This window comes from Anser cygnoides, chromosome 6 (genome assembly GCF_040182565.1).
Source record: "Anser cygnoides isolate HZ-2024a breed goose chromosome 6, Taihu_goose_T2T_genome, whole genome shotgun sequence".
Lineage (NCBI taxonomy): Eukaryota > Metazoa > Chordata > Aves > Anseriformes > Anatidae > Anser > Anser cygnoides.
Window position 1 is genome coordinate 1,745,993 of NC_089878.1, and position 15,625 is coordinate 1,761,617.

The 15,625-nt window shown below is 39.7% G+C and overlaps 1 protein-coding gene across 3 annotated transcripts; it reads right to left on the reverse strand.

The window, feature by feature from the left end:
- Positions 1-15,525, reverse strand: LOC106040000 (caspase-10). Of its 3 annotated transcripts, none has more exons than XM_048058536.2 (11): positions 15,396-15,525; positions 9,776-10,209; positions 9,539-9,638; positions 9,098-9,233; positions 8,207-8,295; positions 7,027-7,063; positions 6,518-6,589; positions 5,319-5,407; positions 3,749-3,860; positions 2,509-3,013; positions 1-1,999 (listed from the first exon to the last, which is right to left on the reverse strand). In XM_048058536.2, exons 2-11 carry the CDS (start codon positions 10,087-10,089, stop codon positions 1,837-1,839), a joined length of 1,617 nt encoding a protein of 538 aa, XP_047914493.1. In that variant the 5' UTR covers positions 10,090-10,209; positions 15,396-15,525; the 3' UTR covers positions 1-1,836. The 3 variants fall into 3 exon arrangements, with proteins under 3 accessions (XP_047914493.1, XP_013043022.1, XP_047914492.1); XM_013187568.3 differs by having other exon boundaries at positions 12,492-15,478; XM_048058535.2 differs by lacking the exon at positions 15,396-15,525 and adding an exon at positions 12,729-12,750.
- Positions 15,526-15,625: the final 100 nt, after the last annotated feature.

The following is a 15,625-nucleotide window of genomic DNA, read 5'->3' on the forward strand; positions in this document are numbered from 1 at the left end:
TCAAGATTGTTGTGTTTACTCTGTATTGATAAAATTCAATTGTTACCTAAACATACAAAAGAAGAGTGCACCAAGTCTGAATAGCAATTTTGAGCCAGACACTTCAATCTGTTAAGTTTGTTATATGTTCTACTAACAGACAAAACATTTTCTGTCTGTGGCACAAGTGTGACTTCAAGTGTACTTCAAGTGTAGCAGCGACAATAATTCATATGATATAGGATGCTACGGGTCACACACCTGTCAATTCATCATGATAAAAAGTAACTGACATGTTTTGGCAGATTGGCTGTATTTTAATGCTTTGGATGATGCAAAACTCCCTTCCTAAAAATCTTTTATACTGCAAACTAAAAATTGCTTCCAATAGCACTCAACTGTGCTATCTCAAATCTTAACCCTAAGTTTCAAGCTATTTTATGGCTAGCAAATGTAGAAAAAAATCAGTGTTTTGCTGAAACAAAGTTTCACTTCAGCTTAAACCCTGAAGCAGTTAAAATCCCATTGATTCATGCAGCCCAACAAAGCTAGAACACAAGGGAATGGCACAAAGCTGTGCTGGGAAGGTTCAGACTAGGTATTAGAAAGAATTTCTTTATCATGGTCAAACACTAGAGCAGAATTCCTAGACAGGCGGTTGATGCCGCATGCCTGTCAGTGTTCAATAGGCATTTGGACAATGCCCTCAGCTATATGCTTTAACTTTTGCTTAGCCCTGAAGTGGTCAGCCAGGTAAACAAGATGATCTTTGAAGGTCTCTTCCAACCAAACTATTCTATTCTATTGTATTCTTAAGTGCAGCAGGCAGGCAGAAACAAGGATAAACGTTAGCCCATTGCAAATGTTTTGTCTACCCAAGCTCTTAAAAAATATATATACATTTAATTCAGTAACAAAGAGGAGGACACAGATACACATAGTATCATAACAGAATAACATTATATTATTTCAGTTAATGCTAAAAAGTGCTGTTAAAAGCTTAATCAAGAAGGCGGCTTGTGTCCTTATACAGCTTTATTTTAGACCTTAAAATGAGAAATCAGAAAATGTAATGCTTTAAGTTAATCAATCTGATGAACATATGTAGATACACAGCTGAGTGCCATTATTTCACAGTGCATACCTGGTCTACCCTAACTTATTCCAAGAAGTGATGGAGAAGTGACAGTTCACAAGTTTTCACAGAGGGAGTTCTACAGCATTTTGGCTATACTCAATTTTGGAAACATACCACTGTACATGAGGTTCATGTTAGCTATTACATGGCATCAGTGAGCACTGCTGAACAAATTGCTGATTTCAAGAGTTACCTGCTTCTCCATAATGTTAAAAGTAATTTAAATTAGAGATGAACAAAATCCTTCTCTGTCTACTACTTAACCTTTCTCCTCTTATTCCCTCCTTTGTCCTTCTCTGTGAACAAAACTAGTGGTTTTAGAGGTAGGTTTAAAAATTGTTAGCATGCAAAATAAAACATGATGAGCCTAAACCTAACATCCTGGTTTAGATATATAAAGAATATATAGAAAGCTACACGTAACCCTTATGCTGACAGACGTACGCTTTTGTGTCTGCAGGCACAAAAATGTTTAACATGATAGAAACATGCTTCTCCCAACCTTGAAAACTCTGTGTATACATATGTTATTTAAATAGCTAGCACATGGATTGTATTAACTGTGTATCCTCACAGTTTCTTTTGGGGGAAAAAAGAAAAAAGAGGCCTTGCCTTGACACTAACAGCTCCTGAGAAGTCTGAGTAACTGCCTTAAACAGGCAGTGCAGTGAATTGCATTTAAATGAGATGTGATGACAAAAGTATGTATTTAAAAAGCCTCAATATTGCTGTGAAGGAGGAGGGTCTTTAGGTATAGGGAATATAAATTTTCTTCTTAAGGTATAAGCTGGCTGAGGCATCTGCTTCTTTGTCCCCCAGCGGTCAACACGCCTGCCCACATCTTCATTAACTTCTGTAAGAATGGACAAAATATCTTCACCCCTGCAGCCAAAAGGAAAGGAAAAAATAAGAAGAAAAAGATTTAATTATGAGCAGATGGTATTGTTTCTCCGTGTAACATCTCTCTGATCATCTAGAAGCTATAGTACAAACTTTTATAACATAAAAAGAAAAAACATCCTTTTCTCCAAATTTCCCTTCTTTTGATCTCATTTGAGTTCAAGCCTTGCTTGATTCAACTAGTAATGTAAAAGGATGTTACAATATTTTTATCTAAGAAACAGATGGCTAACAGAATATAGGTTGGAGATTCAGAGGTTTTGAGGTGGATTTTTTTTTTTTTTACAGTAAGCTCCACATCGTCCCAATAGTCTCTATGGTACTAGAGGTGTTAATGTAAATTTATCAAAGATGAGCGAACAAATCATCAGTTTAACTAATTTTGTCCATGGGCTGTTCCTATTTGAATATGACTTCAGAGAGAAAAAAGAAAAGGAGTGGGGAAGTTCCTCCCATATTTTCGAAGAAGAGCTAAGTAATTAAGTATTTACCTTGGTACCAACAACTGCAGCTTGCTGCACAGGGCCTGAATATACCAAGTACCCTGTTGAACATGCCGGAAAGAGGCATATCCATCAATTGTGGCCATGCCTAGGAGGAAGTCTGCCTCTTCAGGAATACTCTCAGAAGGAGAAAGGCTCTGTTGCGTAGAAGAGAAGTCAGGAATTCGTGCATCAGCTTCAACATAGACTGGACGCTGTATCTCTTTACCCTGGCAAGCTTGGATAAAGAATAATTTGGGTTTTTCAGCTAGCTGTGGACACTGTTTGGCAGTGAAGTAGGACATGATCATGCGGATTGATACAAGCTCTCCATCTTTCCCATAGATTGCTCCTGACTCTCCATGAGATAGAATACAACAAATGAAACAGTCCCTATCCTTGTGATCTTTCAATTGCTGCCACATTTCCATGAGTTCTTTAATCTGCTCAGACGTCTGATCTATGTAAGTCTTCACATCCAGACCAAGCCATGTGAATACTCTCTCTAGCTCCTCTGTAATTATTCAAAGAAAAAAGAAAAAATGAGGCAGTAGAAAACTATTTTAAGGTCACCATGCAAGCTAATCTTAACTGTGAAAGACCTCACACCCTGATACTTCTGCAGATTCATCCTTACACTAGTATCAAATAAAGGTTAACTGAGTAAGATGGCATCAGTTCAAACACTGTCACTGAATCTTTCCAGACAAGCTTCAGAACATACAATGACATTATAAAATGACACACTAAGTGAGCTCACAAATGAAACCTGAAAATATTAGGAATCCCCCCAGAGTTTCAGATTAGAAACTCTTTCAAAACCTTCCTCAGATCATTATTTCCAACTGCAGTTTTGACTATTATAGAGTTTAATAAACAAAAGATAAATAGAATGAATAGAATAAAAGAGTATGCATAGAGTTGATTAAAGAATTTTGCATTATATTATACAAAAATGTTGGTTTAGTTTTAATTCTTTTTTTACGGTTATAGATAAAGACTAAATAAAAAGGGATTCTAAAAATGATTTAAGAATGATCCAACTGTATGAGAAATTCAGTGGTTACTCAGCCTTTAGTTCTTCCCCCCAAGATATACAAGTGACATAATTTAACAAAATCAAAAATTTTACTGTTTAAAAATACTTACTAAAACATACACAATAACATCCAGAGCAGTACCAGACAAATCAACTTGCATGGTGAAATACAGAAACTAACCCTCCAAAAATCTCACTTCAGGAACTTACCAGCATCTTTAGAAGAACCCTTCCTCTCTTGAAGAACCCCATCAAATGTAACATTATTAATAACAATACAAAATCCTCTCTTTGGGCCATCCATTTTGTAACTTGATATCTTCTGTAGAAAGGAGAAGAAAAAAAGCTTACAGCCTCACCAAACTTCTTCAACACTTCAGTGATGGATGTGTAAGCTCTAGTAACTATTTCCTTAACATGTCTCAAAATTGGCATCCAAAAAATCATAGACACCTAGGACTCTGGCTTATTTTTGGAAAGCTGGAACTCAATGGTGCCTCTGCGTGCATGATGTTAGACACATGTGTTGAGTTTTTGAGTGGTAGTGAATACCTAGAGCAGGTGGTTCATACTGATCCACTGGAAAGGGATGCAAACAGAACAGAGATCATGGATGTGCACAAACCTGCCACACTAGCAGTTTTGCTAAGACTTAAAAGTTACCTCCCCCTTTTAAAAAAGCATGTTTTAAAAACTGAGAAGTCACCGAAATTACAAGTACCACCCCTTCAATTCCAACCTCAGGTTAAAATCATAACGTTCCACCACTTCAGTTCCTCTCTGTTCACTAGAAAGGACAACTGAGAATATGTGGGTATGTGCAGTTTAGTAGGAAAAAAACGAAGGCAGTACTCTATCAGCTACTTCAACAGCAGCAAACAGTACTTTGGCTACAGCAGCCTGAACATCAGTTGATGAAAAGATACATTATGGCACAGAACTGCAAGAAATTAAATCACAGAATCATCTAGGTTGGAAGAGACCTCCAAGATCACCGAGTCCAACCTATGACCTAACACTAACAAGTCCTCCACTAAACCATATCACTAAGGGCTACATCTAAATGTCTTTTAAAGACCTCCAGGGATGGTGACTCGACCACCTCCCTGGACAGCCCATTCCAATGCCTAACAACCCTTTCGGTAAAGAAGGCCTTCCTCATATCCAACCTAAACCTCCCCTGGCACAACTTTAGCCCATTCTCCCTCGTCCTGTCACCAGGCACGTGGGAGAATAGACCAATCCCCACCTTGCCACAGCCTCCTTTAAGGTACCTATAGAGTGCGATAAGGTCACCCCTGAGCTTCCTCTTCTCCAGACTGAACAACCCCAGCTCCCTCAGCCGCCCCTCATAAGACTTGTTCTCCAGACCCCTCATCAGCTTCGTTGCCCTTCTCTGGACTCATGTATATAAATGGATATAAACAAATGCAACAACTTGCTCCCTCAATATCTGTGCTTATCAGAAGGAAAAAGACGGAGGGAGAATTCATTACGCTGCTGTACAAGAGTACACACAAGTCTTCTAAGAAGGTATCTCACAAAAGGGATCTTTCCTTCTAAACCATGACCCCTGGTTTATCGAGGAAGATTGCTACATGCCTGTAATAGCTTACTGAACACACTTGCCTTCTTTTAACCTTCTTACAAAGTCTTTGCAACAAACTTCATAAGACACATAGAAATCTCACATGTTCTTGCATGATAAATGCCATTAGAGGGATGAAGACCTCATGCACCTACGTATTCACAAAGAAGGATTTAAGAGATTATCTCAAACCTTGGATTCATTTTCTACATTGCTGAATTCTCTAGGCAGATCCAGGTTCATTTTAGACAAGCTTTGTGTAAGAGTAGCCGCTTTGTTATCTAGGGAAAAAACAGTATAAATATTAATGAGGAGAAATCTACTATTAGTGTATGTAGCCAAAAGGAGTATAACTACAGTGCAACAATTTTATTATTTCAAATATTGTTACATTGAAAGGAATAACTCTTCTGTATGAGATAACATTGTCATGTACAAAGGATCTATTCTGGACGTGTCTCCAGTTATTTTTATTACATATACTTTCGTGACAAAAGCAAGGTTTCCATTTGTACTTGTTTTATGGAACAAAGATATCTAGGCTACAAGGACAGACTCTACCTGAGACAGTCCAATGAATTTTTCATTTGTAAATAACTAGAAATAAACTGCATTGTAAGTTGGATCTATGATGTTACTACTGAAGCTCCCATTATAGATTTTTTTTCTGTTCCTGAGTCACTCATAATACCTCTCAGATAGACTTTCAAGGGTACCTCGACAGACAGTGGAAGTTGAAAAGAACAAACGTTGTGCTGTGATACGTTACAACATCTGTTGTGGAGTCACAAAGATGGATGTAAACTATCTCCTGTTCTTTGTAAGGAATCTTTTCAGAGATCTAATCCAAAATATAACTTTACTTATGGCAACTTTATTTACTTTTCCTTCCGAATACCCTAAAACTATCCCCTCCTCTTGTACAAATCATATGCTACTTAACGCACTCAAAACATCCCTCTCCACTGTGCAACACCTAACAACTCCTTGAACTGGTAATCTAGTAACTTCACTTACTCCAGCAAGCTACTGGAAGATGTGCAAACCATACATGTTATGCTCTCCCTAGTGAATAAAGGTGCCAGGAACAAAAGCCATTTTTTTGTTTGCCTGTTTCTGTCCTCAGACCTTTTATTTTCTGCTTAGTTAAACAGTCGTTCTGCAAATGCCTGGAAGAGTGGGCATAGATCTTCCTGATATCTTCCTTTAGTGAGGGAACTGGAATGGAGAGACAAGAAGTCCAAGGCTCTTTCTCACTTCCTCTATAAGGATCCAAGAGGTATGGCAGAAAGGACTACAATAAATGGTGTCGTCCTTTTAAACAATATACTAGATTCCAGACAGTGCGGAATAAAAATAGTTTAATACTAAAACTTTAAGAGAAGACAAACCTTGCCTGCTGGGTATGGAGTGCACATTTCCAACATGCTCCCAAAGGCTCTGAGGTTCTTCAGCATAATGATCTGTATTTAAAGCAAAAGAAATCCAAGGTAAAGTCCTGCACACAAATAATTAACATTTCAATTTTATAGTCATAGTGTCCCCTTCTCTTGTCCTTTCAGACATATTTAAATAGAACACTTGTTTTTAATTCTTGGGAAACAATCTTTTTTCTACTAATCAGACCAGCCCTTATTTCACTTAGGAAAAAACACGTTTGATAGTTTCTAGTAAATGACTAACAAGGTACACAGGATTTGCCAATTTTCATTTCTCCCATTTATATAAGAACAGGAATCCTTCAAATCTACCAGTGCAGAAAGCAAAAGACCCTTTGAAAGGAGATAGCAAGATAAGCGTGTTGCATTAAACCAAATGCTAAAAATTTACTAGAGTAAATAAAAGCATATAACTTTAAACATAAAGGTATCAAGAAACAGATGTTTTCAGCAAGTCTTACCGTTGACATTAGAACTGACAGATCTGATTGAAGTCTCCTGTTTTTTGAGTGGGGGAAACAACATGTTAAAAATCATCATATATATATTTTCATAGTGATTTTAGCAAAATTGGATTAATAAACACCAAAGTTTTCTAAGTAGTGGGTAGGAAAAATACTGAATTCCTACAAGTGGCAAGGCATTTAATAATGAAATTACAAAAGACTTCTCCACTTAGTGCAAATCTCATGGAGCTACAAACAACAGTACTTTCTCTTAAGGATAAAGGGAAACAGCAAATAATTTTCTTTTACTTCCAAATGATTTCTAAATATAGGGGTAGGCATTCACTGCAAACAAAATAACGGTCCAACATGGTCCCATATTAATTTTCTTGGATAGTAAATTGTTCAAATTTTTTTGAATCTATCTTTTCTTAATAAAGCTACATTAATTTTCTTACCATGCTAAGTGCCATGCATGAAAGCTTTCCCAAATCCTCTTCACAAGTAGAGCAACTGTAACTCAAAGCTGCAATAATGCAAGCCCTTCATGATACTAAATAGGCCATTTTCCTTATCTCTTGTCTACCAGAATATCTACTTCTGGGAAGTATTGCCAAAACGTTCATTGGCTTTCCTCATTTAGAATTGGGATAGAACTACTTCCATTCCTCTCCTTTTCCCTCCAAGAGAGAGATTGGTTATATCCCAGATAAGTTAGGTTTCCTAACCTGATTCATCATCCAGCTGCAAGAAGGACCTAACTGACTAAGGACTGGTACATAGAGAAAATGGGATGACTTCCTTTAGAAGCAGCGGTCTGAACTGATTATCAAAATATGGTGTTAACTACTAGAGATAGTTTAGTGACAATCAGCCAAAACTTTAGAAATCCTCACTGACTGACCTGTTCTATAGAAGGCGCCTTTACACTCTCCCTCACTCATCTCTCTTCGCAATACTGCTTTTTCCCCAGTTGTACATGAACAACAGTAGTATTTCAAATTCCACTATTTGATGTTATATGCAGCTATATTTCTTACATGCTAAACAAATATGCTTTTTCCCTTCCAAAATCAAGTGGGAAGATTTAGTGAAAGATCTCACAGGCAGTATGGTTTCAAAATAAAGACACAGAAAAAAAAATGAAACACCACCACCACTAAAACTCTGGTAGACAGCGTGTGCTCCAGTGTACCTGTGGGAAATTCAGTGCTCTGATGCCTACAGTGTGAGACACTGAAGATTCCTTGACTGGCAGAGTATTCTCCTGCTGAGGCAGAGACACTAAAAAGAGCAAAAAGAGACAGTAAATGAGAGAAATCAAGTGCCTTTTAGTTAAACGACTATGAATCTGCACATCAAGGCAAATGCAGATCTATACTTAGTGAAAGGTGCATTAAAATATAAAGCAACTTTGAAACACACTCAGGAAATAGGGGGGACTGGAATTCATGAAGTGCTGAGCGCCCTTGCACCTACTGGGGAGACAGCTTCATACTTCCCAGATTTTTTTTTTTCCCAGTGCTAAAATAAAATGAAATAGAACCTTTTCCCCAATATGTTTATAGTCACTCCGCAGGACATTAAATGAAGGAATATTAGAAACCACAGCATAACCCCTGAGAACGTGAATTACACATTTAATAATAAAGTTTACTAGGAATCAGACAAACATGCACACGACTTGCCTTTCCATCTTACTAGCAGACAACTGCCTTATTGTAGTATACATTTATATATCACAAAGTGCCTTTTACAGGACAGTCATCATCATCTCAATGCTATTCATGTGGAAACTGAGGAGTGTGGTGTAACTATAAATGGATTTTTAGTTTCCCAGCCTGTTCTGTATGTGCTGGACTGCTCTGTGTGGCCTCAGATTTTCAAGCACATCCCTACCCAAGGATATTGCAGTAATGCAAGTTAGGGACCATTATGCCAAACTTGTGCGTGAAGATACTTGGATAATCCCACTCTAGTTCCTGCTCCAGCAATGCACACATAGAACCTTGAGGTTCAGTTGTTAAGACCCTTGTAGAGCTTTCTGCATTTTAGCAAACCTATTCCCTGACTCTGAGTATCTCACCTTTTGCCCTTCTGTAGCTGTTAACTGTTTCCAGGAGATCAGGTGAAACATTCATACAGACTTCCTCCAGCATCTGTACATTGTTTTCAGTTAATAGGCCCTGTTTTTCCAATAAAATCAGCAATTCTAGAGCAGACTGACAAAGAGAATGAAATATATTTATCGTTCTTTAGAACTTAAAACCTTTTGCCTCAGCCCTGTCTGACTGAAAAAAATCATATCATCTGCTTTGCCTCCTACCAACACGGTCTTAGCAGTCAATTTTACATCACAGGAAGAAGGAGCTTCCTCCTTGCTAACCATATAAATAATTGACCTAATTGCAGATCGTGCCCTGTTCTGTCAAAGACTTTTCTCTTTATGTTTTTCCTCCCATTCCACCTCCACCCCAACATTCATTCCCTCCCTGCCATATATACATTTAGCTTTCTTCTCACATACAGTAGTTCTACGTCGCTTTGGGAGACGGTTTCTCAGGAGGAATACAATTTCCTGCAACATCTCATTGGTAATGTTCTCTGACAATTCATACAGCATCTGCCTGTAACAGAGACGCAGTGAGACAAAAGCAGAAAAGATGGTATAGAAACTAAAAGCAAACAGAGAATTTAAAGGAAAGAGAAACAGCACGGTACAGATGGCAGTAATAAAGAGAACAAAATCCCACTGCAAAGTTACCTGTATGGAGACACTCTTCCCTTCTCATGCAGACATTCTTGCACTTTCTCCTTGGTATAGCCAAGTTTATGGAGCAAGAAATGACATTTAATTCTGTATAAGAGTTCAGCTAGCAGGAAAGTATCTTCCTCATTAAGGTAATCTTCAGCCATAAGAAGCTGAAAGATATCCACTGCGGACTGTACATTTTCCAGTTTTTTGAAGGGGATCAAATCAGTACAGAGAAATTTTAAAGCTGCTACATCTTCAGCCCCCAGATTTCCATCAATGAGCAGAAGCTGCTGACGGAACTGCAAGTTGACACCATCCCCCATGTTGCTGGAGCTGACAGTCTCTCTGCTTGAAAGTTGAAATCAAATGTTGGTAACACTTGGATCTTCAACAATCCTTGTAGCGAGATTTCATCCAACAGCTGTTTTAAAGACCTGAATTCTCTGCAAAAGATAGTTTCCTTTTAAATCAACTTGAAACTTCCTTCTACAAACAAAACTACAGAGAGCAGAGTTGGGAGATGCTCTGAACAATCCAGTCTAACTTTGGCATTAGCCCTGTGCTGAGCAGAAACCTGGGCTAGATGATCTCAAGAGGCCCCTTCCAATCTAAGTTTTTAAAATTTCTTTCAGTCATCTTTAACATTTAGAGCTTTGCTTCTCTCCATTATTGGTGGGTGAGAAGAGTCCCTGCAGTAACATATTACAATTCTCAGTGGAAAGAGTGCAGTGGTAAAATCACTGATATTCCTTGATCTGCAGTCTGAAGGCTCACGCTTCTGTGGCTGTGGCAGGAAGGTGTTCCTCTGTTCCAAATACGGCACTGAGCTGAAGCCGTGGAATATCCATCCACTCCCAATCATATTCTGCCATCAAACTCTGTTTTGCATTTGGCATAGAAAGACCTAAAGCCTCCCTTATGTAAATGTCAAATAAAATGTAGTAGCACTCAATCTAAATAGGCTCTGTAGAAGCAACTCAATCCTACTGAGGTTTAATAGACACTCATCACCCTTCCACCACACCAACTTCTGTGTAACTTAGGTGATTCTTTTCTGTCTGTATAGGTTACATAGGGAAACTTGTTTAAGAAAGTGCTTCAGTGCCTTCTGCCCTAACAGGCAAGTCCTTAGTCTTTGTTCAGAGCAGCTGGAATTAGCAAAGCTAATGAGGGAGCACAAGAAAAAAAACAAATCAGGGAAGTGGAGTGGGGAAAGAACATCCAAATTCAAAGCCTTGGAAGCATCTGGGAGGACAGCTCAGCAAACCACAAACACTATCGTACCATGTTGGGGGCACAGAAAAGAGATTGCTGCAGTTTTGTGTTCAGGGACAGGTAGAAAATATAATCCCCAAATCTTAGCACCCAGCTAGGATACAAGCACCATATCACATTTCAGACAAGTAGTTTGACTGAAGGCTGGAATTCCGCATGCTGTCCTGTCCCTTGTCAGGAGTCACAGCCCATGTAAAAAGAAAAAGCTCAGACTGCTTTTTCCTGTATTCAACCTTACTCTCCCACGGTTCAATAACTGTTCTTCACATTCCTTCTTTCCTCCTATTAAGCCCTATAGGTTGTGAAACCCTCTTCACTTAAGAAACAAGCTGCCACCAGAAGTTTTGGATCTTAGTTATCTATACACGGAAACTGTAAATTGTGTGTAAACACTTCACAGTAAATCAGACTTCAATCAATTTAGCTAAGCTACTGCTAAACCCTGTCCAGATGCTTTAATCAACTAAATCTAGCAGCATAACTTAGGCTAAATTGATTCTTGCCTAAACCAACAAGTGTATATATATACCAGGTTCAAACTATTCAGAATTTGGAACCAATGATTTCAACTAAACTAAAAAATCATAGCTTTAGTAGAACAGAGTCGAGTGGTGTATAGGACGTGTGCGCAATCAATCAGCAAACAGAACTGAAGCAAGATCCAGAACAAATTTGTTCATCTACCTTTAAAATAGTATTTAAGTATTTGTTGCTGTCACTCTTGAAGTGACTCTACACTCCAAACCTTTCCTGCTTTAAGTTCTGAATATCCTCAAGACCACTTAATGTGAGCTGCATTTAGCAGCTGTCTATAACCTATTTTTTCCCCCCTCTGTATTGAAGGCAGATTGGGCTGGTCCTCCCTCCCTTCTAGCACCACTATGAGATGAGATATTATCAGCTTACTGCCTGAACCATTGTTCAGTTTACAGCTATTGTGTTTTTAGAACTCTCTACCACTTTATATCTTTTATGAGTCATTTATAAAACGTTGTGACTTGTAAAGCAAAGAAAGAAAACAAGAAAGCAATTCCTATTCCACTAAAAACAAAACACAAAATCCCCCCGATGTTAAAGGCATGCCGGGGCCAGAACCTCCCCACCCCTAAGGTTTGTCATGGCTCACACTAACGTTTTCAGCTAGCGCTAGAAGTGCAGAAGAAACGACACAGAAAGGTGGTAAATCTGCATCTCTAATTTATGCTTTGAGATATATCCAGAGGGAAGGAAAATCACATAAAATAAACTACGAGGTTAATCAAGTTACTATTTTTTCCTCTAATGTTTTACTGATTGGGGCACTGCCGGACTTAACAAGAATACAGAAACACGGACCGCAGGCTCAGCCCACAGCCCCATAAACAATGGGAGTATTCAGCTCCCAGTGGTAGCTGCACAATACCGGGAAGGAGGAGCATTTTTTTTTTCATTTCGGTCACTCCTGTCTTACCTTTTAAACAACCCCCGCGCCCGTCCCCTCTGCCGGCTGCTACCCTCCCTGTGCGCGGTGCTCAGCGCTGCCTGCCCGATTTCCCGGCCGGCCACGGCCCCGTCCCCGTCCCGCGCCCAAGTGCTGAGTCACCGCGCCGGGCCTTGGCGGGGCAAGGCGCGGAGCCTTAAGCCTTGCGGCCGCCAGGAATCGGCAGCAGTGCTGGAAAGCGGGACAAAATCGACCTAGGAGACGCACCCCTTTGGAGCACGTCCCCCCCGCGCAACACCGCTGCCTGCTCGCATGCGCCCCGCAGGCATCGGCCGAGCGGCCGGCGGCCCTTCCTTTCTTTTGCTTCGCTCTCCCCTCCCCTCCCCTCGGGGCGGGGAGGCCGCACGCCAAGCCACGCAGCCCAGGGCCCTGCCAGCAGCCGACCTCGGGGCTCGCCAACTTCCTACCCCTGCCTCCCCAGCCGAGGAGGGGGGAAAAAAAGAAAAAACAAAAAAAAAAAAAGAAGCGAGCTGTAACTCTTACTTTAAAACGGCTGGCTACCAAAGGTGAAAACAGTAAGTTCATAAGAAAATAATGGGGGGGTTGGATGGGAAAGATGGGACAGGACCGGTTTTTTCACTGAGCAGCAGCTTGAGACCTTTGCCTGGGGAAAGGGTGCCTCAATGCAGGCTGTGTGCTGGGCCGCCTCCGCTGCTGCCTTGCTGCATCAAGGGGAGGAGGGGAAGGGGCCCTGCCCAGTGCAGCCTTCTCAGCTCTTTCCGCAACTCCTGTGACACCAGCGTCACCCTACACCCCTAGGTCAACGCATCTGTGTGGGATGAGGCCCATGTGTGAGCTGCTCATGCACGTAGCTGCTGTGAGCACACAGACAAGCACTGCATTATTTCTTGAAGCTCTCCATCCTTGATACACCCAGCTCCTTTTTACAGAACTGTAGCAATAGGACAGCCAAATTTAGCAAGCCGCAAAGGTCTACATGTGAGTCAGCCACGAATTTCAAGAGTTACTTTGGTCTGGAGAGACAGAAATACTCAATCAGATGCAGGAATTTTCTTCTGAAAAATCAGATCTAAACCCAACATTTTTAATTTAGTAGTAACAGCCAATTTTGCTAAATTGTGACACTGTTTTAGTAATGGCACTGCTTCAGACCAGCTTTCTTAAGTTTTCTACACATTAAGAACTGAAAATACACTCTCAGAGTAATACTAATTAAGAAATACAGCATGTATAAAAACAGACACAATCCATGAAAAATTCCTAGAAGACTTTCAATGTCTTACTAACATAGAAGCTTAAAAAAAATAATACCATATTAACCAGAGACAAAAACAGTCAAATAATTCAGTACGGGAGATACAGTTTAAATGGAACATGAGACAGACAGCAGACAGACTACACATCATCATCCACACAGCAGTTTCTCAGCAACACCATACTGCATGTCAGAAATTTAAAGCCATGGATACCAGAAAAAATTCTCAGTAAGTGTCATAAAAAGCTTCTCTGACTTGGATATCTGTAATGGGGGGTCACCGTTACTTTGTATACAGAGTTGAAAGGGAATATAAAACATACAGAATGCTGCATCCTCAGCTGCGAACAGTGTTAACTTCCTCTTATATGTAACTTTTTTTCTCAATCCTGAGTTGGCATACACTGTAATTCATGTAACAGTACAAAGTAAACTGCATTTATGGCTCAGTCATATCAGTGTAGGTGGCTGAGAAAAGTCATGTTACTACTTAAGTCCAGAGTAAAACATCAAAAAGTCTCCTGCTTCATCGTTATATCTTCTGAAACAATGGAAATGCATCATCTATATTCACCAATTCTCTTTTCCATGTTCCAATATATACAGCACACACAGAAGTACAAGGAATTTCCTTCTCAGCTATCAAGAAACTGGAACTGAAACTATGCCATGGAGCAGTGAGGCTGACAGCCTTGTTCCACACAGTAACAATGTAGGAGCAGAGGCGGCGTGGTTTGCTTTCCCTTGTTCAACAGCAGGTTCAAAACACTAGATGTTTTGGTAGCCCATGACCATGAAATTCCACTAGCATATCACTTTTTATGGTCCTGTGCTAACAGCTTAAAACCAGAATTAATTTATCCCCTTTTTCTTTAGCTAATGAATTGACATTTCATTCAACCTACCCATCTGCAATGCATGTACAGCTTGATGCCACCCACGCCCTGCATCCACTCACTTTCCAGACTTCAATATTAGATGCACCTTGCAGAAAAAACAAAGAGTTCCTACCACGTATATGGGGGAGTACAAAAATCTACAGGAGAACTGACAGACAATAAACAATATCACAAAATTCCTGCATGTCAGTAAGTAATTACTTCGATGTTACTTTTCACTACCCACTCTTCACTCTTGAATGAGATGTCAAGGCAATAAATACTACTTAGATGAATGATTACAGAATGACTACTGCTATGGATTAAGAAACTACTGAAGGTCAAGACACCAGAGTAAAAATTCAGCATCTGACACCCATGAATGCTGCATGAAACACAAATCCCCACAACTTTTTGGTCATTAAAGTGTTGTGATTGCTTCTGGTCTGAGTGGCCAAATGCAAAGTGACTCCTTTCCTTTTTTACTGCAAGGATTATTTACAAGGGTCTCTACAGTTTTCAAAACAGTACTTCTTATTTCCTAAGAAAGTGGATATGGACTTTACTTTGTTATACGCGAAAATAAAGAGCATGTACATGTCTATCCCCAACAGAAACCTACATTGTCACAAAACTCTCAGAATATATCCTATTGCTACTATTTTAGTAAGTAGTAAATTCAGTAGTATTTAGTAGTTAGGCTTAGCATCACTCAAACAACCCATAAAAAAAAAGAAAAAAGTTGCCAAATCCAGTAAGGATATCCACTGTTATTCTTACTTCCTTTCTCCCTTTTCTCCTGTTATCTTCTTTCTCCTTCCAATATTCACGCTGTATTTCTCCTCCAAATCTTCTTTTCCCTATTTTTTCTTCTCTTGGTTCTCCCTACCATTCCCCTTCTTGTTTCTGCTTGAACTTTCAGTATTTCTTTCCCTTATCTCTCTGCCTCCTCTTGGTTCCGTTCTCCCTGTATTTAGCGTCTATAAGGTAGCAGAAGTGCTCATCATATG

Bases quoted from the DNA above. Each gene is read 5' to 3' on its own strand.
- LOC106040000 (XM_048058536.2), bottom strand. From the start codon at position 10,089: ATGGGGGATGGTGTCAACTTGCAGTTCCGTCAGCAGCTTCTGCTCATT. The intron at 7,064-8,206 runs GTACACTGGAGC...CTCAAAAAACAG, and splicing joins GAGCACTGAATTTCCCACAG to GAGACTTCAATCAGATCTGT. The intron at 5,408-6,517 runs GTTTGTCTTCTC...TTTTTTCCCTAG, and splicing joins CTCCATACCCAGCAGGCAAG to ATAACAAAGCGGCTACTCTT.